Raw genomic sequence first — 27,899 nt, 5'->3', positions numbered from 1 at the left:
GGAAAGAAAATACAGCAAAATGAGTTCACATGCAATTAGTTCCACATTCTTTTTTCTGTATTGTTTGTAAATACGCCTCAGTTGTCATGGTACTCTGACTGAACCATAATAGATGACAGGTCAAATGGCTGTTTATTGGAGAGAAGAAAAAAAACACATCTACAACTCAATTTAGGTCGAAAAACATGGTTCAGCACAGAAATACTGGAGGTCCAGAACAAGTACGTCTGGTAGAGTAATGATCTCAGTTCGTTGCTACGCCAACCTACTGTGGCATGGCCTAAAACATTGAAAGCCTATAAATCACACCATGCCATTCCAAGGCCTCGGACCCAAAGAACCGCTCCGACTAGCCACATACGATGGCTTCTCAGCATGGGCATACCCTCATTAAGCATCATGTTAAGAACCTCAGTTATAGAACGGAGCATGCAGTAAACAGCAATACAGGCACCCTGCAAAAAAAATAAAAAACGGCTCCTAAAAATATAACCATAGCAAAAACCAAGCTATATCATGATCACACCCATGTAGCAGCCTAGACTAGCCTGCGCTTTAGGCCTGATCTCTACTTTGGTGAACTCTGGAGGGGCCACCCTTCCCCCTGCCTCTCCCTCCTCCCCCAGTCAAGGGAGAGAGGCCTGTCAAGAGTGTGCGGTTCTGAAATAACAAACCCCCTTTTGTGCAAACAGCGGGGCCGTAGAGAGGCCGGGACACCCAGCACAGAGCAGATCCCCTCCACTGATCCCAGACATGTCCCAGCCTCCCAGACCCACAGCACAGACACTGTTTGCTGCTCTACTCACTGCTCCAGTAGACAGAATATAATGCTTCCCACATGTGAGGGAGAGAGGGGGAAGGATGGAGAGGGGGAGAGAACAATGACAACAGTGGAGGCTGGTGTTTTATTACAACCTCTCCCTGCAGCTACACCTCTCCCATGCAGCTACACCTCTCCCATGCAGCTACACCTCTCCCATGCAGCTACACCTCTCCCATGCAGCTACACCTCTCCCATGCAGCTACACCTCTCCCATGCAGCTACACCTCTCCCATGCAGCTACACCTCTCCCATGCAGCTACACCTCTCCCATGCAGCTACACCTCTCCCATGCAGCTACACCTCTCCCATGCAGCTACACCTCTCCCATGCAGCTACACCTGCTTATTGTAAAGTGTCCAACTGAGAAATAATGTGCACAGGGAAATGTCATTCCAAATCAGAAACAAAAGATAATTATTTTTGCTTGTAGATTGTAACTGAAAGTGGGTCTTAAATGTTGACCCGAACCAGATCCATGCATTCTTTCAAGATACGGGGATTTGTCTAATGAGGCGAATAAGCTCAAGGTCAATAGAAACAGAGGAAAAACAACTAGAATTTTTCCCTAACCCTTCACTACATACCTACGAAGATAGACACAGACCGACAGACAGACGAGAGAAGGGAGAGAGAGAACGATCAGTAAACGTGGAAGAGGAATGCCAACTGCTGTGCCAAAATAACAGCTCAGTGTTTCATCTACCTGGAGTTCAAATTTACTTTAAAAAGAGTGTCTGGACATCCTATAAGGCTGTTTTACGTGTACACAGACACACAAACGAGATGAATTGTTCTCTGCTCCCGTCCAACAAAAAATAGCACATTGTTAATTTGTGAGTCGTAAGGCTGCTTTGCTGCAGTGGCTGATGGGAGAGTGACAGCAGCGGCGCCTGCGTCTGATCTCATCCTTCTGAAGGTGTTAGAAATCGCGAGGTGAACCTTGCCTCTGCGCCAGCGCCGAACTCTGAGCTTCAAAGAGAAATGCACAGCTCGCAATGGGGCGACAAGTGGAGAAAATGGAAAACGAGAGAGAACGGAGAGAGAGCTCACGTCTCCGTCTGACATTCCCCGTGCTCATCCATCTCCCCCGGATGGATCACAAAGCCCCCACGCTCCCTCCCTTCCTGCCCCACAGACAGAGCTCCGGACTGGGCTGGGGCCAGGACTACCCCCTCTGCCCTGGTGTCTACTGTCGGTTACCATGCAGTCTGGAGCTTTGGGTGGAGGGGGATCCAATCAAACCCAGATAGCAGCAGTGCTGTAGAAGGGGGCCAACAGGGAGGACTGTAGTGAGTGTAGGCCAGGGGGAGCAGAGGGCTGGTTGTAGTGGGTGTAGGCCGGGGGGAGCAGAGGGCTGGTTGTAGTGGGTGCAGGCCAGGGGGAGCAGAGGGCCGGTTGTAGTGGGTGTAGGCCAGGGGGAGCAGAGGGCTGGTTGTAGTGGGTGTAGGCCAGGGGGTGCAGAGGGCTGGTTGTAGTGGGTGTAGGCCAGGGGGTGCAGAGGGCTGGTTGTAGTGGGTGTAGGCCAGGGGGTGCAGAGAGGTGGATGTTGGGTTGGTGTAGGCCAGGGGGGAAAAGGGGTAAGACAGATGTGGGGTTGTAAAACTGGAGCCGAGGTGTGGAGAAGTGGAGGGATTCTACCTCAGCCTGGGAATTTTCCACCCTTCCCCCTGGGCTTGCCATTTGAGTGGGGAGAAGAGCAGACCTAGCCCTCGTTCTGTAACCAAGGACTTGTTAAAAAAGATACAACCAATCCAATGAGCTGAACGATACACTTAAATGAGTGAGTGACAGAGTTAAGAGAACACAGTGCAGCGGTCTAGAAGACGTCTGAGAGACGGGAGTGATCCAGGCAGCCATTTTATCTCTCAGAGTAGCGCCGAAATCTATAAAAAGAGACGGTCTGCAATCGGGCAGAGCATAACTGGATCGGACGAACAAGCCCAGCTTAGCCCAGTATAACCACGCCCCAGTCAGACTGTATTCCATGTTTATGCCGGCAGTCAGGGCCGCTGCCAGAGCCAGGCTAAATCAGACGGACGTGTGGAGGATGAGGCCTTTCCTCTCGGTCCCTTCAGGACATCCACAGACGCCAGAAGAAAACGGAGAAGTCAGAGGGAGTCGGGCTAATCTCTACCATCGTAACATAAACCCTAGTGGTTTAGAAGAGGACTGAATTCTCATTAAATATAGGCTACGTAACAACCCGTTAAGTCTAGAGTTGGGGACATAATACAGTGTTCTGGGATAAGAGGTAGTGCTCTCAAGGAGGACACATGACACGTCTGTCATGTCTGCAGTCCTCCACCTCTAAAGTGCTTTTTTTTAAAAACTTGAGCCTGCCTACAGGCTGTTAGGGTTACCATGCTCCTTACAGAGACGTCCTTTTCACGTCGGGACGACGACCCAAAGTAGACCCCCGCTGCGCACCCCAACGTATGACGGAAAACAAACTGACGACGGAAAGACTTTTCCGCCGCGGCTATCGAAGTCTCACAACAACTGAACTCCGTCCAACGTCTCCGACTTTATCACACACACAAAGTCTGGACGGGAATAACGGCATGTCACTGAAGTGGGAACTGTTCCAACACACGCTGAAAACAAAATATTTCTAAGCCCTTCCATTAAGCTGATAAAAATCCTTGACTGTTGGGAGGCCAGAACATCCTCCCACTGTATGGAGTTTGGTAACGATCCTGGAACGCACAGACGAGACGACTTGCCACTTTTTACGAGGAGCGGAGTGTAATATTGTCCGGGATATTGGACGGGCCAAGAATCGTTAAAAAGAAGGTGTGTCCGCTGTTAGTACAAGACATTGCACGCCATATGCCAGGGTGTGTATTTCACATGATGCTATATTGCAGAGCAGCTTTTAGAGCGCCTCTAAGCGGGTATGTCGTTTATTTTGTGATTGATAAGACGCATGGGGTTCGGCGTGTGCACACTTACCCACGCCTGACCAAGCGCGTGCGCTTGCCATTATGGGTCAACTCTTTTGAACCCTGCCCTGACCCCAGCACCTCCTGGCTCTGACTAAAAATGTGCCATCGGCGCCCTCTCCCACCCGCGGTGCTCACAGATGACCAGGGGCCTGCCAGGCCAGGTTGCCCGGTGCCCAGGGTCTCACCCACACCTTGTGTAGAGGAGAGACCGCGTGCCAGCCGCTAGCTAGACCCCCGTGCCAGCCAGCCGCCCTGGCAGTGCCAGACAGAGTCACACTCTGGTGACACACCCCATACTGGAGTCTCACTGTGAAGAGAGAGAGAGAGAGAGAGATGGGAGGTGAATGAGAAGTGGGTAAAGAAGGAGGGAAAGAGGACGAATGAGAGGCTGAAAGAAAAACAGGAATGGCATCTATCCATCCTGCTATACGACGTATGTGGGAAACGTAACTTTTCAACACACTGAGGAAGTAAGCGTTTTTTTCCCCAGATAGAGTAATTCTGATCAAATGTCCCAGAGAACGTGTTTCACAAAAGTCTAACAAGGCAAAACGCACTGTGTCTGAAGGCTTGTTAACGGCCCCGGCTCAAACCACCTCAGAGGACAAAGCCAACTGCTCCCCTACCGTATCAACACTTAGAAAGATCTGCCTGAAGTTCTCTCTCTGAAGCACAACAGAGATCATCGGAACATGTGAGAAGGAGAAAGAGCAGGAGAGGGAGGGAGAGAAGAAAGGGATGAGCAGTAGTCCTGGGGTGGTCCTCGTCCTCCACTTTTCAGTGTGTGGTGTGAGATCTTGTCTGGCTGTAGTTTCGGGGTCTTTGTTATAGAGGTCGACCGGTTATGATTTTTCAACGCCGATACCGATTGTTGGCGGGCCCAAAGAAGCCGATATATAATGCCAATTACAACAATACTGAATGAACAATGAACACTTATTTTTACTTAATATAATATATAAATAAAATCAATTTAGTCTCAAATAAATAATGAAACATGTTCAATTTGGTTTAAATAATGCAAAAACAAAGTGTTGAAGAAGAAAGTAAAAGTGCAATATGTGCCATGTAAAAAAGCTAACGTTTAAGTTCCTTGCTCAGAACATGAGAACATATGAAAGCTGGTGGTTCCTTTAAACATGAGTCTTCAATATTCCCAGGTAAGAAGTTTTAGGTTGTAGTTAAAGGAATTATAGGACTCTCTCTCTCTATACCATTTGTATTTCATATACATCTTTGACTATTCTTATAGGCACTATAGTATTGCCAGCCTAATCTTGGGAGTTGATAGGCTTGAAGTCATAAACAGCGCTGTGCTTGAAGCATTGCGAAGAGCTGCTGGCAAACACAGGAAAGTGCTGTTTGAATGAATGCTTATGAGCCTGCTGCTGCCTACCACCGCTCAGTCAGACTGCTCTATCAAATATCAAATCATAGACTTAATTATAATAAACACACAGAAATACAAGCCTTAGGTCATTAATATGGTCAAATCCAGAATTTATAATTTCGAAAAAAACGTTTATTCTTTCAGTGAAATACGGAACCATTGCGTATTTTATCAAATGGGTGGCAATCCTAAGTCTAAATATTGTTGTTACATTGCACAACCTTCAATGTTATGTCATAATTATGTAAAATTCTGGCAAATTAATTACGTTCTTTGTTAGGAAGAAATGGTCTTCACACAGTTCGCAACGAGCCAGGCGACCAAACTGCTGCATATACCCTGACGCGAATGCGCTTTTGTTATATCATCACCCGTTTGGCGAAGTAGGCCGTGATTCGATGATAAATTAACAGGCACAGCACTGATTATATGCTACGCAGGACAAGCTAGATAACCTAGTAATATCATCAACCATGTGTAGTTAGCTAGTGATTGTTAAGATGTTTTGTTTTTTATAAGTTAAGTTTAATGCTAGCTAGCAACTTACCTTGGCTCCTTGCTGCACTCCCTTAACAGGTGGTCAGCCTGCCACGCAGTCTCCTCGTGGATTGCAATGTAATCAGCATCCAAAAATGCCGATTACCGATTGTTATGAAAAATTGAAAAATCAGCCCTGCCGATTAAAATCGGTCGAACTCTACTTTGTTATTTAGGACTCACTCACACACTGCGAGGCCAGTTATGGAGTTCTGACTGCTTCGTCATACTTAGTCTGGCATGGCCAACACTAAACCTACTGTGACTTGGCCTGCAAGACATCACCTATACATAGAGAACCTTCCCTGGCCTTGATAGCAACATGTTTGCTTACTGTAGCATTTCCTAGCATTTGATAGCCTAGCGTAGCATTTGATAGCCTAGAGTAGCATTTCCTGGCATTTGATAGCCTATGGTAGCATTTCCTAGCATTTGATAGCCTAGCGTAGCATTTCCTGGCCTGGCCACATGTCCTAGTTCGACATTAGTCTAGCGCTGCACAAGACATGATTAACTCCCCATACAATTTGTGTTGACTAGCAACGGTGCTAAGGGGAAAGGAAAGGGACTGTGGTGAGCAAGGAAGGAAAACATCAGCCCAGTCTAGACAAATAAAGGAAACGCGCGCACCGCTCACACATCACTGGAAGACGTTTGGTCATTCCAACTCTCACCTGTTCATGCAGCCACTAGACTATGACTGCTGCTGGCGTCACATCCGCACGCACACTGATAAATGAATTAGAGCTCCAGAGAAGGATTATGAGCGGCGAGCCCCTTATGCGGCAGGAAACCACAACGCCAAAGAACACACGTAAAACACTCAATGAATGCGCGCACAAAAACACACACAGGATCTCCATCCACCCGGCCATGGTTGAGCAGAGAGGGGAGGGAAGTACTTTATCAACCAAGCAACTGCATGGAAAGTCACCAGTCTTTTTTACCTCACAGTCACGCGCCAGACAGTAGGAACATTGACAGATGTTGATGAGATGTTCCTATAAGGATAAAACTAAAATCACCCGTACTGTTTCCTATGGGACAATGAGCTTCATCTCGACCAACCTAAAGCCTACAACAAAGGGAGATAGAGGAAGGAAGGACAGAGAAAGGCAGGGGAAGAGCTGGAGGCAGAGAAAGGGCCTGTGCTTCAGAACTAGCACAGCAGCAATAATAACTAAACCACACAGCTCTATCTAGCACGGCCGTGAGACATTTAGTATTGAAATAACATTTTTCAACATTTTTTACCAGGCTTCTCATTAAAAATAAACTCATGTTTGCTTTTCTCCCTTCAGAGAGAGAGAGAGCGAGAGAGAGCGCGGGAGAGCTGGGAGCCGAGAGAGAATCTAGAGATGTGTTGCAGCTGGGAAATTCCATGGTAAACGGAATTACACAAAAGTACGAAAATGTATACTCACTATTGCAAGTCACTCTGAAAAAGTACATTGGCTAAATTACTAAAATGTAAATGTACGCTGAGACTCAGATTTTGTACTTTAAAAATGTATGCCAAACAAAAAAAAGTGATTTCAACTTTTAGCAAACCATACAACTATGCATAAGGACGACTTTAAAAAACAATTTACAAAGAACCGTGCAGGTGCAAAGCCAAAAATCTCCCTCAGTTTATGCTACCAAGCTTCCCAAAAACTTCGCGATTTTGACAACGAGGCCCTTTATCCACTTCCCCAGAGTCAGATGAACTCGTGGATACCATGTTTATGTCTCCGCGTGCGGTTTAAAGGAAGTTGCTAACTAGCGTAACAGCTAACTAGCATTAGAGCAGTGACTAGAGGTCTATGGGTATCTGCAAGCATGATACTGGGCCATGTCCTCAGTGGGCCTACTCTGACTTGGGGCAAAGTCAAGGCCGCTGGGGGCTTTTCGGGTTCATTTACATAACAATGACTAACTGTTTACACCTCCGGTTGATAACACCTTCTCAAAAAGCAACTGTTTTGATTGTGCAGGGGTTGTTGATTCTGCTCTGCACAAGTCTAGCTATGGAAACTATTTCCCTAGTATTACATCATACACAAGTGTAAAACTGGTGTCACAGTTGAAAAGCACCACTTGAGTTTGAAAAAAATATTTTGGTTATTGGACTACAGTAAGTGATTTTACACCCGGTAACATAATTACAGTAATGGCACTGCATAATGGGTCCCTGATCTGTAGTATACAGAAACACATAATTATGGATATGAATGTAAATCTCTTCAAGGTGATATATCCTGAATTGGATAATATAGAAATATGCAATATCATCGTCCGTTGCATATGGTATTATTCTACACACTGGCTATTATTCTAACAAGCTCCGCCCCCCCAAACAAGACCAAATTTGATTGGTCCGGACTGAACCAAATCTGAATTTATCATAGACATCTATGTTTCACAAGTTTCAACATCAAAGCACCGTAGAGTACAATTCAATACATTGTATATTTTACTTGTGTGCTCTGCTGAACTACACGTTTCTTTACTGTACTCTACTGTGCTTTGCTGTCCAACCTTTGTTAAACAGACGTCTATGATTGGTTCAGAATTGGTCCAGTCACCAATCATGGACGTCTATGGTTTTGGCCAAATCTATTGCTGGTCCGGACCTAAAAATCAACGGCAATAATCAAGGCCGGTCCGGACAGACCAAATAACTACTTTTCAACATCCATGGACATCCGGTGGTCAGTTACCGATTTCTCTGAAATTCTGTTACCGATTTGGTAACAGAACTACGAGTTTTAAATCACTTAATTGCTCCTGAGTGGCGCAGCGGTCTAAGGCACTGTATCTCAGTGCTAGAGGCATCACTACAGACACCCTGGTTTGAATTAAGGCTGTATCACAATCGCCCGTGATTGCGAGTCCCCATAGGGTGGCACACGACTGGCCCGGGTTTGGCCGGTGTAGGCCGTCATTGTAAATAGGAATTTGTTCTTAACCAACTTGCCTAGTTAAATAAAAATGTTTTAAATTCATTAAAGAAATGTTGATCAGTAAAAACGCTACCTAATTGGTAGGTCTACCTTTACTTGTTACTTCTATGATCTGTCATTATCCGCCCTCCTCATGAGGGAGATATCTTAAGATATTTTCAAATTTGTCTGGGTTTTTGGAGCCGATTACATTTTTGGCCGATACCGATATGCGATATTTTCCTTGCTAAAAAACACGATACCGATATAAAAAAAATTAGCGGCCTTTTAAGCATTCTAGTACAGTTAAAAATGTAACACATGGACGCAGCGGTCTAAGGCACTGCATCTCAGCGCAAGAGGTGTCGCTACAGTCCCTGGTTCGAATCCAGGCTGTATCACATCCGCCGTGATTGCGAGTCCCATAGGGCGGCACACAATTGGCCCAGCGTCATCCGGGCCGTCATTGTAAATAAGAATTTGTTCTTAACTGACTTGCCTAGTTAAATAAAAAAGGTAACACGCACGTGTAAATGCCAACAAAATTACTTTTTTGTGTATGTCCCTATTACCAGTAAAACATAATCAAAATCTATTTCTTTCACTTACTTGCTGTGCTGTTTCGTTGTTCAGTCATTTCATTCTCGACCAGGATTTCTATGGAACGCCGTTTGGGGATTTGCGTGTCAAAAAAGATACACGTCAAATAACACTATTTGACATGTCAAATAAGCTTGTTGACCAATCAGGACCTGAAAATGACTGCACGTCACATAATAATTTAACACATTCATACATTTTGTACGTAGTTATTACACATTGATTACATTATCACTCGTATGGTGTTTGCAACACCAGGGTTGTGGGTTCGATTCCCACGGGGGACCAGTACGGGGGGAAAAAATGTATGAAATGTATGCTTTCACTACTGTAAGTCGCTCTGGATAAGAGCGTCTGCTAAATGACTTCTTCTTCTTCTTCTTCTACTATGATGCTGGTGAAGTTATCTAGCGCACCTACAGTGCTGGTCATAAAAAAAGCTAGTTAGCTCATGGATGCAAACAATGTTCTTCCCCTAAAACAAAGCAAAACAACAATCTAGGTATCATCTAAAATAATCCTAATTTATAAGACAGTTCTTATTTGATTAATGGTGGTCGGACCAATCCGTGTGAAGCTAGCTACATTAAGGATTAGCCACAATAGTGGACTTTGCGTTTAGCCTTCAAAATAAATGGCATAATTCTACTATTTGTATTCATTTGCATCACTGTCAATGACATACTTTTATTTTGAAGGGAAACCGCAAATTCCACTATTATGCCTAATCCTTATTGTGGCTAGCTTCACAAGACATAACCTGGTCCGGTCGAACCTCACTAGCCAGACGAAGCTAGCTGGCTGCTTATAACGTTAGCTTTGGGTAACAAAGGCGATAGGCGAACGTCAATACTTACTCACAAGGACTCCTAAATCATTGCTAAGAATTAGTGGTGTAACGGACCGTAGTTGACCCGTGATCCTTAAGGATCGCCCCCCACGGTTCGGCACGCACGTGAACCATGGATCACCTGCAAAGTCCAACCATCAGTGTGAAATTGTTTTCACTTTTTAAAGTAATAATTCCCTAAATCTCGATGCAGAGTTGCAGTGAAAAGATAAAGACGGATGCGTGCTGTGTTTTCCTCTGAAGCCTGATTTGATTGTTTTAACAAGCAGTTGTGTGTACTGTTCACGTGGACGGGGCATGTTGAATCCCAACGAATCAATCCTGGATGCTCGCGTTGCAAAAAGCCAAGAAGAAAAAAAGAGCAGTGGAGGAGCTGAGGAACTGGAAAAGCCTCCCGCTTCATTTAAGTTGTGCGTATGGGAGCATTTTGGCTTCCCTGTCAAATATGATGGACAGAAGAAGGGTGGTGGACAACACCATTACGGTTTGCAGGCATTGTGCCACAAGATGGCTGTATAATCATGGAAATGCATTGAGCATGGCCACATATTTAAAGCGGCGTCACCCTGGTGTGTCAGTTACGGGAGCCAACTCAGCCAAGAGACAAATTCTCACCGCGGCATTTAAGCCCTATGTTGCAGAATCAGACCGGGCTGAAGCCATCACCAAATCTCTTGGGATGTTTATCGCTGCAGACATGAGGCCATATTCTGTTGTGGAAAACAAAGGGTTTAAAAATACGGTGAAAGTGCTTGAGCCACGCTACAAAATCCCCTGGCGCACCCACTTCAGTAAGAAGATCGTGCCAGATCTTTATGAACAGGAAAAGATCAAAATTCTCGACAAACTATCCAAGACATCCTCTGTTGCCCTCACCATAGACTCGTGGACCTCCAGGGCAACGGAAAGCTACGTGACTGTGACTGCTCACTACACCACAGAGGAATGGGAGATGCGAAGTCCGGCGCTACAGACACGCCCCCTCTATGAGAGTCACACAGGCACAAATCTGCCGAAGGTACTCCTAGGAGCAGTAGCAGAGTGGAAGCTAGAGGCGCCCAATAGCGATATCCCAACCACCACAGATAATGCCAAGAACCAAGTAAATGCAGTAATAGAGGCTGGACTGGGGCCACAGATAGCTTTCACATGTGATCAATTGAGCATCCCAAAGGGGAATCTCTGTGAACCAGATGGACCGCTTCCTTGGGAGGATCAGGAAGGTGGTTTCCTTATTCCACCGAAGCACAACAGCCGCTCATGTGCTTAAGACCAAGCAAGAAATGTTACAGCTACTGACCCACAAGCTCATACACAATGTCACAAGATGGAACTCCACTTATGACATGTTGGAGAGCTATCTTGAGCAGCAGGCAGCTGTATACTCTGCACTGACACACAAAACCCTGAAAAAAATAAAGACGTCGTCACCTTGTCTGATGACGTGAAAGTGGCAGGAGGTGGTCCTCCATGTGGTCAAACCCCTCAAAATGGTTACAACCCTATTGAGCACTGAAACTGCACCGTCTGTGTCCATGTTCCTACCTCTGAAAACAAGGATTGTACAATCCATGGCCCCAAGTGAGGAAGACGCACCATCACTAGAGATGAAAAGGCTGCCATAAGAGAGGACATTTTTTCTGATGTGGACACAGTCTATTTTTTTCATTCACTACTGTTCAAAGGAAGAAGGTATCATGCATCATATTGCACTTTAAATTTAACAATTGAGTATTGACTATTTTATTTCAACTTTGAAAAATCCCTTGCTTTAAGTGTTCTTTAAGTAATAAATGGAAAGCAAAGTTATTCGTCTCCCTTTTTATTGCTGATCTGAAAAATGATGCGATCCGTGACTCAAAACCGTGATCCAATCTGAACCGTGAGTTGTGTGATCCATTGCACCAATAAGAATAATGAAAATGACTGCAGTTCCTACTGGTAATTGTTTTCAGGCTGGTTGTATTGGTGCTAGCTAGGTACCAAGCTAAAGCTAGCTACCCCAGAAGTTGCGGTCAAACAAATGCTGCTTTATTGCCAACGCGGTAATGTAAAACACATTGTTCGTGGCACCGGTGTTTGTTTGCAGACTTTTCTGTACAGCTTTGACAGAGCTACTATATCTAAAAAGAGCCAAACGGCATTCCAAAGTATGTATGTCGTGAAGCTAATAGCAGTGCCGCTATTACTGTGTAAATCCGGTAGGGCAACATCTGAAAAATAGCGCACTTGGTAGTATGTACCGGTGCTCGACCAGTCAGCGAAAGCCAACATCACCCACGACAGAGAACGGTTGATTGTCAAGGGCAATGAATTCCATGATCTTGGCTTTAATGGATTTCGTCTTTGAGTTGTCTCGCTGAAATGTTCTTACTCTTTCAAATGACTACTCTACTTGTTGACTGCTTGATCCACACAGCAGACTTTGCGGGCTAGGTTAGGTATGCTGTGTTGCACGTGCAGCGCAAACTTTTACGTAGCGTCATTACGTCATGTACCTACGTTATATAGGTATGCACAGTAGCTTTGACATCGTTTTTTTTTAACATCGACGTTAAACTAGACATCGGGCCGATACCGATGTGGGCATTTTTAGCTAATATCATCCGACTCCGATATGTTCACCGATATATCGTGCATCCCTAGATTTTGGTAGCGTTACAAGGCAACGTTTCTTAAACTTACAGAAGGCAAAGCATTTCTCCCAAAAAAGTGTGACTATTAGTTGGCAGGGGTATTTACTTCAACATTAATGTGACTTCCTGGTAGATGTTTTCTAAGACCTCTTTTCAATCTGTTTGACCAGAAATCCAAGCTATTACTTACGGACACCTTTTTCAGATGGAAAAATGTATCTATGCCTTCATTTCCCCAAAAAGAGAGACTCTTATCTTTCATTTGACACCCAATTTGATATGCTCCTATAAACTTCACCTTGGTGCTCATGGGTCTTTTTACATGGAAATGACCAGCTGTTGGTTTTGGCGTGAGTTGAAATGCCCAAATGGAAGCACCGGTGTTCTGACAAACTCACTCACACCTAATCCTTTGTTTTAAACCCAAACAACAATGGCGTCTGGATGAAAGACTAAGACGTGCCAAATCCTGGTTTTAACCCAGCGGGTGCCAGACTCAGCTGAGATAAACAATGCAGAGAAAAGACAGCGGCAAATACAATACACTAACAATCTATAGCTCACCGCACCGGACCCCATGGCTAAGGTCCTTCAACATTGGATTACCAGCTGAATGGAATGAGAACAGGAAAAAACATCCGTGTAGTGTTTCACTACGTTCCAGGTAGCTAGAACACATTAGGGAACATTTACCCAAGGATAAAGCAAAGCGAGGGGGAATTGGTGAATGATTTCGCCACACACAAAGATGTGGTATGAGATATGTGAACCGGAGCGAGCTGTTGTTGTGTCTACATGTGTCAAACAGTCTACTGACAGCGAGCATACGGGGGAAATCTCCCAAAATAGGCCGTGTTCTCGCAGCTATTCAGTCACAATCATTATTGTGGGTAAACTGTCATTGTGGATTTGTGTGAGAGAAAGTTGAGACAGATATTTTGTTTTTCCATCGAGACCCCCCCCCCCCCCCACACACACACACCAGTGTTTTACCTTATTGTAAGCTCTGGGGTTATTGTATACATCAGGAGTGTGACGCTAAAGACACGTAGTAAGCACAATCAACAACCTCCGCATTAATTCAAGAAGGTATTAACGTTCACAGTTACACTATAGCTAAACGGGCGTCCGGCGCTTCCCGTAACGCTCTCGCGTTGCGTCACGTCACGTCCGATGGCCGTGTCCATGCTCAAGAATCAGAGGTTCAATTCTCGATGGATGACGTAAAACATTCTATCTTTGTTGTACATGGCCTCGACTATACACCACTGGTTGTTTTATTAAGATTGATGAAATCAAGAAGCTACTACTAGCAAGCTAGCTATATTGACTAGCTAAGTTCAACAATGTAAACAAAAGCAACTTGTGAAATCAGAATAGAATTTAATACAACCACTAGCAACAATTTAACTTCTATGGGTACACACTATCAACAGCCAGTGAAATAGCATGGCGTGAAAGACAAAACAGCAAAAATCTCATAATTTCATTTTCTCAAACAATCAACTATTTTACACCATTTTAAAGACTCTCGTTAATCTAACCACATTGTCCGATTTCAAAAAGGCTTTACGGCGAAAGCATAAAATTAGATTATGTTAGGACAAACTTCACAAGAAAAATCACACAGCCATTTTCCAAGCAAGGACATGCATCACAAAAAACAAAAATTCAGCTAAAATATTCACTAACCTTTGATGATCTTCATCAGATGGCACTCATCGGACTTCATGTTACACATTACATGTATGTTTTGCTCGATAAAGTTCATATTTATTTATTATTGAATATGCTACAGTACAGTAGGCTAAATAGAATAAAGATGCCGTTCCGCTTTCAAAAACATTTCGGCGCATATAGTGGAGCTGAAGAGTTAGCCGTTATGTAAATGCACGCTGAAAAGTGCCTTGGCTCCAAGTTAGAGCAGGTCCACTGGACCCATGGCCCAGGCAGACAAAAGTCTGAGCCATTTGGGTAAAACAATGGGGTACATTTCTCAATGTAAATGCACCAAAAGAGAACGGCCCCAAGGACATCAACACGTGTCTTGAATGCAAATCATGAAAAGATTTCACACTGTGAGCAATAGAAAGAGAGGTAGAGACACAGGAGGAGGGAGAGACAGCGAGCCTGTGCTTCAATTCTGATGATGCAGGAAACATATGACAGCTAGCCTCTCATGTTGGAATACTCCATATGGCTTTCCCCTCACACCGCAGCGAACCAAAACACTAGGATGGAGGCCTCGTTAAGGAACACAGAGGCACACTTTACAGCCCACCTGCATTCCCACAGTGTTCGGTATCTTTCTCCAAGCCTCCTTTACACACACACACACACACACACACACACACACACACACACACACACACACACACACACACACACACACACACACACACACACACCAGCTCTTTCAGCAGACGCCAGGGACCAGGGACTGACACAAGCTGTCTCCAAGGCTCTGCTAGAGGCGCGTTGGCACAGGACCCGCCAGCCCACCAGCCTTGGCACAGACAACCACCTCAATTACCTCGACTAACCGGTGCCCCCGCACACTGACTCTTTACCGGTACCCCCTGTATATAGCCTCGCTGTTGTTATTTTACTGCTGCGCTCTAATTATTCGTTACACACACATATACATATATATATTTTTTTAACTGCATTGTTGGTTTTGGCTAAAAAGCATTTCACTGTAAGGTCTACACCTGTTGTATTCGGCGCAAGTGACAAAATAAAATTTGATTTGACCTTACAACTGCACCACAAGCCTCTAAAAGACTGGGTACTCAACCCAACTCAGTGGCTACTCAACTAACATCCTGAAAAGAATGACAGAGGGTAGTTCTGGGTACCAGGCTATACCCATATACTGCCAGTTTACCACAGCCTGGTGCTTAAAGACATCAATCATCTTTTTCTTTTTTAGTTTAAAAACAATATCCCAAGTATAAATACAGTAAAGTACACACACTAAAAGGGTAAAAACTAAATAGTGTTGCAAAATAGCGCTGCTAATTTCAAACAATGGGGCATTCAAGGAGATCGTCTGATCGGGAATTTGTGATGGTATCACTGCCGCCCCCCCCCCCCCCCCTGCTTGAGGGACAAAAGAGGAAATGCCCCCCCACCCATGTGTTTTGAGGATACCTGGACCACCTACTGAGATGTGCCTTTTGTTAAGTAAATCAGGTGATAAATGTGCTGAAAAGGAGACTGGGGGAGGACTATAAATCATAGGGCTGGGTGGTATGACCACACTTCCACCAAGACAGGCATATCTACGCCAAATCTCTTTTCTGCATCTAAATAAATCACACCTCTTACTCGTCGGGTCATAAACTTACAGACAGACAGACACACACAAAGTCACAGAAAGAGAAAGACTCAACCCAGCAGATCTGGGACACATGATGGGGCAGATCTGGGACACAAAGCGGCCAGCCCATACAGCCCAGCCCATACAGCCCAGCCCATACGAGCTGTATTCTTCTGACAGCCATGTCGTGTAATGTTGACATAGTAGCAGGAGGAAATGTACAGTTTGATGTTGAGCAGCGGGCCCGTTTGGTGCTGCTAATGTCCGTTTTGCCATACCCAACCAGCCAGTGAGTCAGTCCAGATAACATGACCCAGTCCTCGGCAGACAGATCTCTGAGCTGAGAGACACTGATAGCCAAACACAGCTGCGTGTGTGTGTGTCTCTCTCTCTCTCTCTCTCACACCTGGTCTCCCCTCTCACTCAAAGCACCCAACACTACTCTATTACCCTTTTCAGAAAGAAGATGTGGTATATTACCTGTAAAAAATTAAAAAATAAACAGCTGGTTATTTATCACTTTGTATGTGTACCCCATCTATACATATCAGTGGGTAATTGGCACATTGGGAGGGCTGGCGGGTGTTAAACCAGTGGGACTGTTTGCATTTCAAATTAGGAAGGTGTTAAACAATTGAAGTGTTAATTAATTTACTGTATAGAAGCAGAGAACCATTCAGGACCCGATTCCTGTATTTTGGATACAGGGTTTGAAAATGCAGGAATCGTGAAGTATTTTAGCCTCTACCCCTTTATAACAAATAGCAGGTAAAAAGTTGCAGGCATGGTAAATTAGTGGAAACTTTGTCTGTGTATGAAAGTGGTCTCCGAATTAGTGAGCTATTTTCCCTCCACTCTCCTTTCTAAAAAAAATTATAAAAAAGACCACCACTCCTTTTATCCTTTCATCTTCCAAACAACATTGTGTTACAGCGAGACAAGTGGTCAGAGTTCAGCCAGGGTCACTTCCTATTTAAAGATAGTCTTTGAAGAGGGTAGGGTTTCAGATGTTTTCGGAAGACGGGCAGGGACTCTGCTGTCCTGGGTTCTGGGGGAAGCTGGTTCCACCATTTGGGTTCCAGGACAGAGAAGAGTTTGGACTGGGCTGAGCGGGAGCTGCCCTCCTGTAGGGGTGGCAGGGCCACGAGACCAGAGGTGGCAGAACAGCGTACTCTGGTTGTGGTGTAGGGTTTGAGCGTAGCCTGAAGGTTGGGAGAGGCAGTTCATCTTGATGCTCCGTAAGAAAGTACCATGGTCTTACAGTGGATGCGAGCTTCGACTGGAAGGAAGCCAGTGGAGTGTGCGGATGAGCGGGGTGACATGAGAGAATTTGGAAAGGATGAACACCAGGCGTTCTGCGGCGTTCTGCGGCGTTCTGGATAAGTTGCAGGGGTTTAATAATGGCAGAAGTGGGGAGCCCAGCCAACAGCGAGTTGCAGTAGTCCAGACGGGAGATGACAAGGGCCTGGATTAGGACCTGCGCCACAAAGTCCAAACATCTCCTTTACTTCCCTTTTGCTGCTCATCAGCAGGGCCTGAACACCATCCAAGTCACTTCCACTATAAACACTGTAGGCCCGAGGACATTGAAAAAAAAAACACTGTAAAAAATCAGTTATGCCAAGATGGCAAGAACCAGTGTCTGGAACGTGTTTCATAGGACACTCGTTCTGCAACACCTTGCTACTCGCTAGCATTATCAACTAAAACACAAACCGCAGCATGTAGTGTTCATCCCATGTTTCATGAGCTGAAATGAAAGATCCCAGAAATGTTCTATACGCATCTCTCATTTGCCAAGATAATCCATCCACCTGAGAGAATGACATATCAAGGGAGCGAAATAAAACACAATGATCATTACACAGGTGCAGCTTGTGCTGGCTACTAAAATGTGCAGTTTTGTCACAACACACTGTCAAGTTGAGGGAGCCTGCAAGTGGCGTGCTGACTGCAGGAATGCTCACCAGAGCTGTTGCCAGATAATTTTGTTAATTTCTCTTCCATAAGCTGCCTCCATCGTTTTCGAGAATTTGGCAGTAAGTCCAACCGGCCTCACAACCGCAGGCCAAGTGTAACCACGACAACCCATGACCACCACACCCGGCTTCTTCACCGTTGAGAGTCAGACCAGCCACCCGGACAGCTGATGAAACTGTGGGTTTTGCACAACTGAAGAATTTCTGCACAAACTGTCAGAAACCGTCTCAGGGAAGCTCACCTGCGTGCTCGTCGCCCTCACCAGGATCGTGACCCGACTACAGCTTGGCGTCGTGACCGACTTCAGCGGCCAAACGCTCACCTTCGTTGACCACTGAAGTGTGCTGTTCACGGATTAATCCCGGTTTCCACTGTACCGGGCAGATGGCAGACAAATGTGTATGGCGTCGTGTGGGGCGAGCAGGTTGCTGATGTCAATGCTGTGAACAGATTGCCCCATGGTGGCGTGGGGTTATGGTGTGGGCAGGCATAAGCTACAGACAACAAACACAATTGCATTTTAATTGATGGCAATTTGAATGCACAGAGATACCGTGATGAGATCCTGAGGCCCATTGTCGTGCCATTCATCCGGCGCCCATCATCTCATGTTTCAGCATGATAACGCACGGCCCCATGTCGCAAGGATCTGTACACAATTCCTGGAAGCTGAAAACGTCCTATTTCTTCCATGGCCTGCATACTCAGAGATATCACCCATTGAGCATGTTTGGGAAGTAGTGGGACAACATTCCACAGGCCACAATCAACAGCCTGATCAACTCAATGCGAAGGAGATGTGTCGCACGCTGCATGAGGAAAATGGTGGTCAGACCAGATACTGACTGGTTTTCTGACCCACGCTCCTACTTTTATTTTTAAATGTGACCAACAGAAGCATATCTGTATTCTGAGTCATGTGAAATCCATAGATTAAAGCCCTAATTCATTCATTTCAATTGACTGATTTCCTTATGTGAACTGTGACTCAGTGAAACCGTTGAAATTGTTGCGTTTCTATTTTCTGGGTCAGTGTATCGCGCTACCGTAACCAACACCAGGCACAGTCTCGCGTTTGACGGCCCGCAGAACTTGGAGCTAGCGTCGGATGTAATACATATCCCGCCCGTCTGATTCTTCAACAACTTTACGGGAAGCCTAGTTTCACTATTTTCCGATCAATGTGTGCATTGCACTTCAAGGTTACTACCAAAGATGCACTGTGTTGTCTGGGGGAATTCATTTTTTGCATGGTACGCGGGGGGTTTTGCTCATTTACCATTCAATTGGTCCTCCGAAGAAGAGGTCTCAGCCACGCAAAGCGAACACGCCCAGTCTTTTCCCAGAAAACACAGTGCCACCACGTGTTAATAAGCAAAAAGGGGACATGAACTGTTAACATAATTGTAATTCAAACCCTCAAGTCATGACAGTCCCTTACCAAATTTCGGTTTTGGACGAGACTGACATTAATACCAAAATTATCCTATTTACACTTTGTAGTCCATTTTGACACTAGAAATGAACATCTCTGACTCATATCAACGCTACACAGGCCATTTAAAAGCAGAGAAGTTGGTTCTATGGGGCAGTTGACCTTTAAAACATTTAAATCTAAGACAACAACCTTTTTTCCACCTTTCATTGTGCCTGCCAACGTGACATTATTGCGCTGCAGCGCTACACTTACCATAAATATCAGTAGCCGCTGACTAGCCAGTAAGCTTGCAAACTATTCAACAACGCAAGGGGCGTTTCCTCTACACTTGAATAATGCAACGAAACCATATTACATTCTTGAATAACGCAACAATCCACAAGCATGGTCAGACAATTAAAGGGTTTATTTTCTCATTCATACAGGCATTAGCCTAGCTAAATGTAGCTTGCAAGACAATAACGCTAGCTAATAATGTTAGCATATCAAACGTCAACATTTATAAAACGACTAACTAAGATTTCACCTTTCTTACAACTGTTAAATACATATTTGTATGTTTAGTGTTAGAGAAAACGTGCATATTTTCTAAAGGTCTCTCTTGATCAAAACGTCTGCCCTCGTCGCTGTGGACGTCTCACAGAGCTCTAGCTTGGCTTCCTGAAATCATTAGGAACTCGCCTTTGATCTCATATTAATCTATGACAACAAAAAAGAAGTGCTTTTTGGTTTAAAATCTATGATTCATTTTAATTCATGGCTATAAAAATGGATCTCTGGATGTGTTCCAGCGATGAAACCGCTCTCCCCTGCTGCGTTACGGTGTAAGGACTGCAGGCATGTGCTCCGTCAGTGGCTGTGGGGTAGGGTTCAGCCAGGAGTTAATGCACAGTCGGAAGACCGAATAAAATGGTAGGAGGGACATCCCAGCTTCAAGTGGTTTTACATTTCACATCCTACGCCGCCAAAAAAAATGTTGAACCGGTACCAGAACCACACAGGTCCCCTCAACAGGGACTTTACATCTATTAAGATCCGGCAGCAATTTTACAACGTAACAGCGTGTCACTGCAATCTCAGGTAAAACTCAATAAATCAAGTTCAAAATATTGTGAAAATGTCTATACATTACAGCTGTTTGAAAAGAATTCCTCTGCTATTAGGATTTTTTTTGCTTCATGAACGTTGAGCTAAACGAGACAATTCTGTTTACACTGCTCTGCTTAAGGGGGGGGGGGGGGCAACTGTCGGGCAAGTGGCATGCGACCTCCGGAGGTAGCGTTTGAGACGTCAGAAACACGCATGTTCACGTTACATCTCTCGATATTCTCCTTAAATTCGCGAGAGCAGAGCCAAAGCTTGCGACTGAAAACCAACCTGGTCTCGTAACAGTAGGGGCTCCAACTCTCCCCTCATTGGGAATGCAAAGCCTCCTGAAGAAGAGTGAGAAGAGAATAGAAGAGGGGGGGTTGGGGAATTCTCAAGAGCTAACAAACGTACAGGGCTGTAGGGGGGGAGGGAGGGTAGCCATTGATCTCCCTACTTCCCTCAACAGTGTGCCTGCTCCTCCCCATCCCCCCTCCCTTATTCTTTACCTCTTTCTGTTTTGGGAGTTCAGTTAATTTTAGCCAAGCCCATTGTGGTGAGTGAAGGGGTGGTATGGAGAGGTCTCTGCCCTGCTATACTGGGTCATGCGTGCTGGATCGACACACAGGGATCCCCCCGAGACACACACACACACACACAAAGACAGGCTACCATAAAGCTCCTTTTCTGAGAGCGAGAGAGAGAGATTGAGAGGAGAGTGTTAGGCTAACTGGATTGTGCCATTTCTTGCTACTGGCCACCCCAACTTCAGTTTCTGGGCCTAACTAACGGATGACCTGACGCTCAAAGGGAACATAAGCTTTGATGGAACTGATAATAATAAAAAAAATTTAAAAAAGGATATTCAGATATGTGAGGAGGCCAAAGCGGTTTTCTATGACTAAGGAAAAACAGAAATACAGAAATATAGCCCAATGTTTTGGTCCATTTAAGTGAGACAGTTGCAGAGGAACATTCCCTCCTGATTCTTAACTCCAGCATGGCATCCCAGGTGAAGGTTTGTACAAGATACCAGAAAGGTAGGAGAGAGAGGGGGGGAAAAAAGAGGATAAGAGCAAAAACTGAAGCGGTAGCGAGCTAACTTAAAAACATTGAAAGACAATTTGGTCTGAGAACATAGAAGAAACAAATACCTTTTTTTTTGTAAAGGTATGTGGGAATCCCATCAGATAAATGATCTAGTCGACCACGCCGTAGCGTACCAACTGATTTAAACCCAGCAGCTGGCCCAGACCAGTCAACTCGGGCGGGAAGGAAAGGAGATCAACTCTGAAAGTCATACTGTAACTCACTCCTTTTGTCCAGACCAGATGAGACCGTGTCCCAAATGGCACCCTATTCCCTTTATAGTGCACTACTTTTCGAAAAGGGCCCACAGGGGCCTATATAGTGTGACATTTGGAAAACAGCCGTATTCTGGAGACCGGACCGTCAATCCTTCATCTCGAACAATGCTGTTCACCATTTTATTCATTCCTGGCCTTGGCGAGGGGAGATGGGGGGGGGGGGTTAGAAGGGGCTGAAACAAGGGGATTGAGTATCTCACTGCCTGGAGCAAGGCTGAAACACAAGCAACTCGCATGTATTGAAAATGTTGCCATGGCTAGTCTCCTGCAGCATTGGAAGCGAGGGAGCATACTGCTTCAGAACTGAGCTATTTCACTAGGTTCTTCTTGACAACCAAACATTTTTTTACACACATCTTAAATTGCTCCAATAAGTAAACAAGACTGGTCCCTGGTCCCAAAACCTTGCCTATGAACAAATACTACGTGGAATTGTGAACTACTGCTTAAACGTAAAACAAAATGGAATATGAAGGGAGACTTCCGTACAATGACAGAGAGCCCATAAACCCAAAAAGGAAGATCACCCAGTAACAACGTTCTAGATCTTTTGAACAAACAGAACACAGCTTTTTTTTTTTAAGAGGCGAGGTCAGTGGGAGTTCAGGCATCGGAACAAAGGAGTAGCAGCTCACCCTGTCAGAGAAACATGTGCAAGGGAGTAAAGTAGCCGGGGGGCCGGGAGGGCAACAGCCGCAGGCCCACCACAGAGACCCAGCCACCCCACCCCAGCACGCCCAAGAGTGATGGATGTGAGAGCCAGGGCTGGTAACCGCCACAGGATCCGGCAATACTGATCGAGATGAAGCCATCTTTCTGAGTGTGCAGAGAAACATCAGGAATTCGGAATATTTCGGTGCATTTTATAGTTTGTCTTTTGACGAATGGGAGAGAGGACGAGAGTGAGGTGAGATAGGATGTGTCGAGAGAGAGGTCTAACCAAGCTTATAATGTATTCCCTATGCTCTGCTTAGTTCGCTAGGCCTAACTGGAACTAAAGGCTATACTGTCGGCCTGGGTCGGTGTTATTTTAATTTATTACATTTTTTTTAACCTTATTTAACTAGGAAAGTCAGTTAAGAGCAAATTCTTATTTTCAATTACAGCCTAGGAACAGTGGGTTTACTGCCTTGTTCAGGGGCAGAAAGACATATTTTATAACCTTGTCCGCTCGGGGATTCGATCTTGCAACCTTTCGGTTACTAGTCCAACGCTCTAACCACTAGGCTACCTGCCAGTGTGTCTCAACAGTTGATAGAGAATACATCCACTAGTGCAGTGGCCACCAACTTTTACTGAGTCAACATCACTTAGCAAGCAGAGATGTACTGCTCAGATTTATTTATTTATTTTTTAAACATGACTTAATATTTTTTTTTTTACATTAACCTATTAAAAACTGTTCTGTAGAAATGAGTTTTGTGCAGTAGGCCTAATACATTACCACAGCATATTGGCTATATGCTTGGCCCGCCAATATTGTTCTCAGACCATATCATATTTCAAAACTTGAGCTTTGATAACCAAATAGATCAGTTCATGTAGCACGAGGCACAGCTGAACACAAATTTTAATTATTCGTTTTTTTATTTTACTGGTCTGATGGTACCTGCATCTGATGGTCATGGTGCTTTCAAGACAACTGGGAACCCGGGGGGGGGGGGGGTCAAATCATGTCCGTGATCTTCAGGCCGGAGCTCTAGAAGGATGCCCGAGTTCCCAGTAGCTTTGAACACAGCATTAGTCTGAGATTTCCGAGTTCCCAGTTGCCTTGAACACAGCATTAGTCTGAGCGGAGGGAGAGAGCAGCAGAGGGTCTAGCTCTCACGGTCCCTGCTCACTCCTTTTCTCTGGTGAGACTTCCCAGAGACGGGACATTGTCCTCCACCTGATGGCGAAACTCAATTCGCAACGCATCCCTCTCAGGCACAAATTCATGTTGTTCCTATGACGAGAGAAAGTGAAATATTCCTTGATATTAAAATAGACACGACGAGATGCTAATAATAAAACACAGGCCTATCGATACACTTGGCAACTCATTCATTCCAGCACGAGTGAAAGAAGTGTGTTTTATGTTTTGTAAAAGTGTTGAATAAAAACTTGCACAACATGAACTCACTAAAAAGACAGCATCACTTTGCTGTATTCTTTGACAGACTCTCTGGTCATTGTTTTAAAAGTTATGATATGTCAAGTAGGCTAGTATCAAACTTAGCTGGGGCGGGGGTTGTGCAAGCTGTAGGCATGGAGATCTGAGCTATGCGATTTAGCCACAGCTCTTCCGGTGCGCCAGGTAGCAGGAGTTTGCAAATTAAATGGTTCAAAATGGGAACACTTTGCCTATCCAGCGCGCAGGGTTTCTGAATCAAGCGCACCTATCGTCAACGGCAAAACAACAAAACAAAAAAAGGGAACACAAGCTTTTTTACAGAAATGTTTGGTGACTGACTAGGAATGCCTTGAAGACGGACCAGTCGACCGCCCGGTTAGTGTATAAAAATATCAACCAAAACATCTGTTTGTTCAACTTTAGATTTTAAAACGTCAAAACCAGCTAAAATTGGGTCAACAATTATTCTTTCAAAATTATAACAATTTCAACCACTGAATGCCCTAAAAATGCTTGCAGGGGTAGGCCTACTCACTCGTCACCAAAGCTCCTCTCCACAGAAGCACTTGATTATCGACGCGTTAAGTTACAAACACGATTGAGAACATAGGGTTGTCTGTGCTACCAGGCTCCCTTGATAATTGAATAACTCACTGACAGATTGCATCAATTTGACCCATTGACTCAAGAAACCATGACAGGGCAGTGGCACACATCAAATTACAGACAAGACCAGGGTTTGGGGATGGGGGTTTGGGGATGGGGGTTTGGCTGGTGTTGCATTACATCCACAGATTTGGAGTTAAGAGGACAAAGTGAGGTTTGGTTCATTAAAGAGCAGCAAAAATGGACTGGCCTAAACCTCTGTTTGAAACCACACCATGAGCACAGGAATTTTGTCAGGTTTATCCGATTATTTTGTGCATCTTGTCTTTTTTCCCTGTCATATTCCCCCTGGCTTCGCCATGGCTGGAGCACCTCATCCTGACCACAGCATATGGAAAATCCCAGGTAGCATTGCTAGAGACCGTCCTACACACCTGGAGCAACAGGCCAGGGCCGGACCGGGTCTGACTAAGCAGCAACACACAGGTGTCAGGGCAGAGAGCTACCATCCCATAGCCACATCTCAGGATTTATTTACATGGGCAGATTACTGTTTTGACTGGATTCACATCACCTAGCTGTGTGGTCAGAGGTCTGACCAAACACAGATTTATATCAAAGCAACACCTGAATTGAATGAGAAATGAGTTAAATGCCAAGTTAGATTTTTACAGCTCGTAAAATAATATGAGTCAACCTAGAATGGTGCATTTTTTTTTTTTTTAAGGGAAACGATGAAAATACATTTTGGCATGAAATGTTTTTGTGGGATAAATCAGAAACAAACAGACCTCAGCCTCAAACCAGAAGACAGAATATGAGCTTTCATTCAGTCCACTCATTAGAAGTACACCACAGCAAAGGCAGGAATATTTAAAGACATCAATCGTAAAATAAAATGGATAATATGATATTGTGAGGCCAATGAGAGAGAGAGAGGGAGAGAAAAACAGAGTGAACAAAATAAAAACAGATAGAACGAGAGAGAGAAATTGTGAAGGGGGCAAGAGAAGAGAGAAAGGAGAGAGAAATCGGGACAAAGGAGGCTCCGGGTATCAGAGCAGGCCTGAAAGCTGGGTCTCAGTGGTAGGACGAAAAGTAGTGGGGAGATGAAACATAATTTGAGCCGGGCCCCCTACTGACCAGAACTACGGGGCCTGCCTCTGAAGTAACCCCCTGCATCACCACCATCACCACCATCACCACATGTCTCACAGCCACCACTGTAGTATAGTCCGTTAGCCATTTGTTGATCAAGAGACACTACCTTCAAAATTAACAATACAAAACAGTGTTTCCCATTACAGAAGTAGTCTGGGTTATATTTCAAATAACACAGATTTATTTGCTGGGATATTTAGAAAGGTTTATAAAAATGAAGTATCAATCTCTAATGGCATGCTATTGTGTACAATACACTTTGTACTCACAAATTAACTACACAGTCCACAAAATGTGGAAGCAAAATTAAGGTAGCCTAGTAATTTCAATCCATCTATAATTAAAATGTACAACTATCAAATAAACAACCATTCTAATTACTGGTGTTATCATAGCCTACAATCAGGCAAATGGAAAATAAGTATACAATCCGGCTAAAATAATATGTTTTTTTATTCGAATTAACGGCATATCGAATGAATTAATATGTAGCAGTGTTATACTATTCATTAGAATATGAGCATTGGTGACAGGAGGGGGAAATGTGAACCCAGTGTTTGAAGTTCAAAGAAACCCTCTTCCTCCCCATTCTCACACCAATGTGGGTGTTTTATGCTATAGGCCGCCAAAACATTTGTCACGCCAATAATAAAAGGTTCTGAGAAGATAATGCGGTTAACCAATGTCGAAATCCTGCCAGCAAACAACATCAGAATAATTGATCCTCCGACCCCTTCAATTAATCCTTCCTATAAGCGATAAAGTTCCAGATAATGTGTCCCAACACCAACTATTTCAAGGTGCTGTTACGCAGCAACATTTGTCAAGATCCTTCGAGGAGAACGCCTTTCAGAATGGTTGCTACCGAGCCATTCAAAAAGGTAAATATACCGCCAGCTAAGAAAGAACGCGGCTGTAATCGATATAGTTTGATGGAACATTAATTACATTTCTGACAACAGTGTAGCTCTGCAACCATGTAGCAACTAAAGATAATGCAACATACATTTGCCGATTGTAGACTGCAAATGAACCAATTCATGATACAATGCGCAATTAGGACTAGATAAAATATATTTAAAAAGTATGTTGTCGAATTAATTTTTTTAAATGGCGAATGTTGACAGAAATCGAAACAGAAAATTGTGGTTACCTGCATGGTGAAGACTCCAAGCTCCTGCGAGGACAGTTTTTTCATTTGTACGGCTAAAACTTGTGCCTCCTCCAAGATCGAAAACTCCGTTTCAGCGCCACAAAATCCACAACATAGAAGCGACAGTACTGCCACAAAGCTAAAAAAAACAGCCATGAAGTTACACCAGTGGAGTCTCGAGTTCCTATTCCAATTCGTGAATGGAGATCGTGTTAAAATCACGGATCCTTCTCCCCCTACTCGCCTCGCCATATGATGGCTGGGTTAGTAGTTGAATAGTAAACTGGGAATTCGCTTTGCAGCCCTGAGGGAAAAACTTCAAGGGAACTATTTTACAACTTCGTAGCTATACCTGGCCTTAATTTCAAGACGAAATTCCTCGACTTTAAACGACGACATCAATTCATATTTTGGAAATCCACGAAGGTAGGAGAATACGATCCATAAAAGCGCTGATAGTTGTGCATTTGTCGATAGATCCTGCTCACTCCGCATCAACTCCAGTAAAGCGTAAGCCAGAGAATCACAATGGGGGTGAAAGTAGGAGTACGGGAGCGAAACAACGGCATGGCTCTTGAGTTGGGAATGGATTGGGATTGTATTTGGAGAACGATCTCCCAAAACAACTAGGCTACTGTAAAATAATATGCTGGACATATGATCTACCAATAGCTGCTGTACATCTGTAGAAGAAACATAGTATTTCATAAAACAACAAACCACAGTATAGACAAACACTGTGGAATATCGTTTTTATTGAAATGCTCATCAAGCAAATAGATATTACATAGGGCTAACGCACTTTTGAAAGTGTTTCAGGTTGACTGCTATGTTACTGCAGTAATGGTGGATATTGTAGTCTTTTGACTGTAGAAAAACAAGAATCTCTAAAGTCGTCCCAGGTGAGGGACGACCAACTGGCTGCGCAGGAGCCTTACCTAGTCGGTCTGGAACTCACCAATAGGCTA

The 27,899-nt window shown here is 44.5% G+C and overlaps 1 protein-coding gene across 1 annotated transcript in view; it reads right to left on the bottom strand.

Moving 5' to 3' along the window:
- The window catches only part of LOC115192233 (VWFA and cache domain-containing protein 1), a gene marked incomplete in the record, with an annotated part of 75,038 nt that extends 47,608 nt beyond the window's left edge, over positions 1–27,430 (bottom strand). Inside the window, 1 exon segment of the mRNA XM_029750503.1 lies at positions 26,932–27,430. Within this exon segment, the coding sequence (XP_029606363.1) occupies positions 26,932–27,183 (252 nt within the window).
- Between the last annotated feature and the right edge of the window lie 469 nt (positions 27,431–27,899).

This window comes from Salmo trutta, chromosome 4, assembly GCF_901001165.1.
Source record: "Salmo trutta chromosome 4, fSalTru1.1, whole genome shotgun sequence".
Lineage (NCBI taxonomy): Eukaryota > Metazoa > Chordata > Actinopteri > Salmoniformes > Salmonidae > Salmo > Salmo trutta.
Note: the sequence above shows the minus strand (reverse complement) of the source record. Positions and strands in the feature narration are given on the sequence as shown.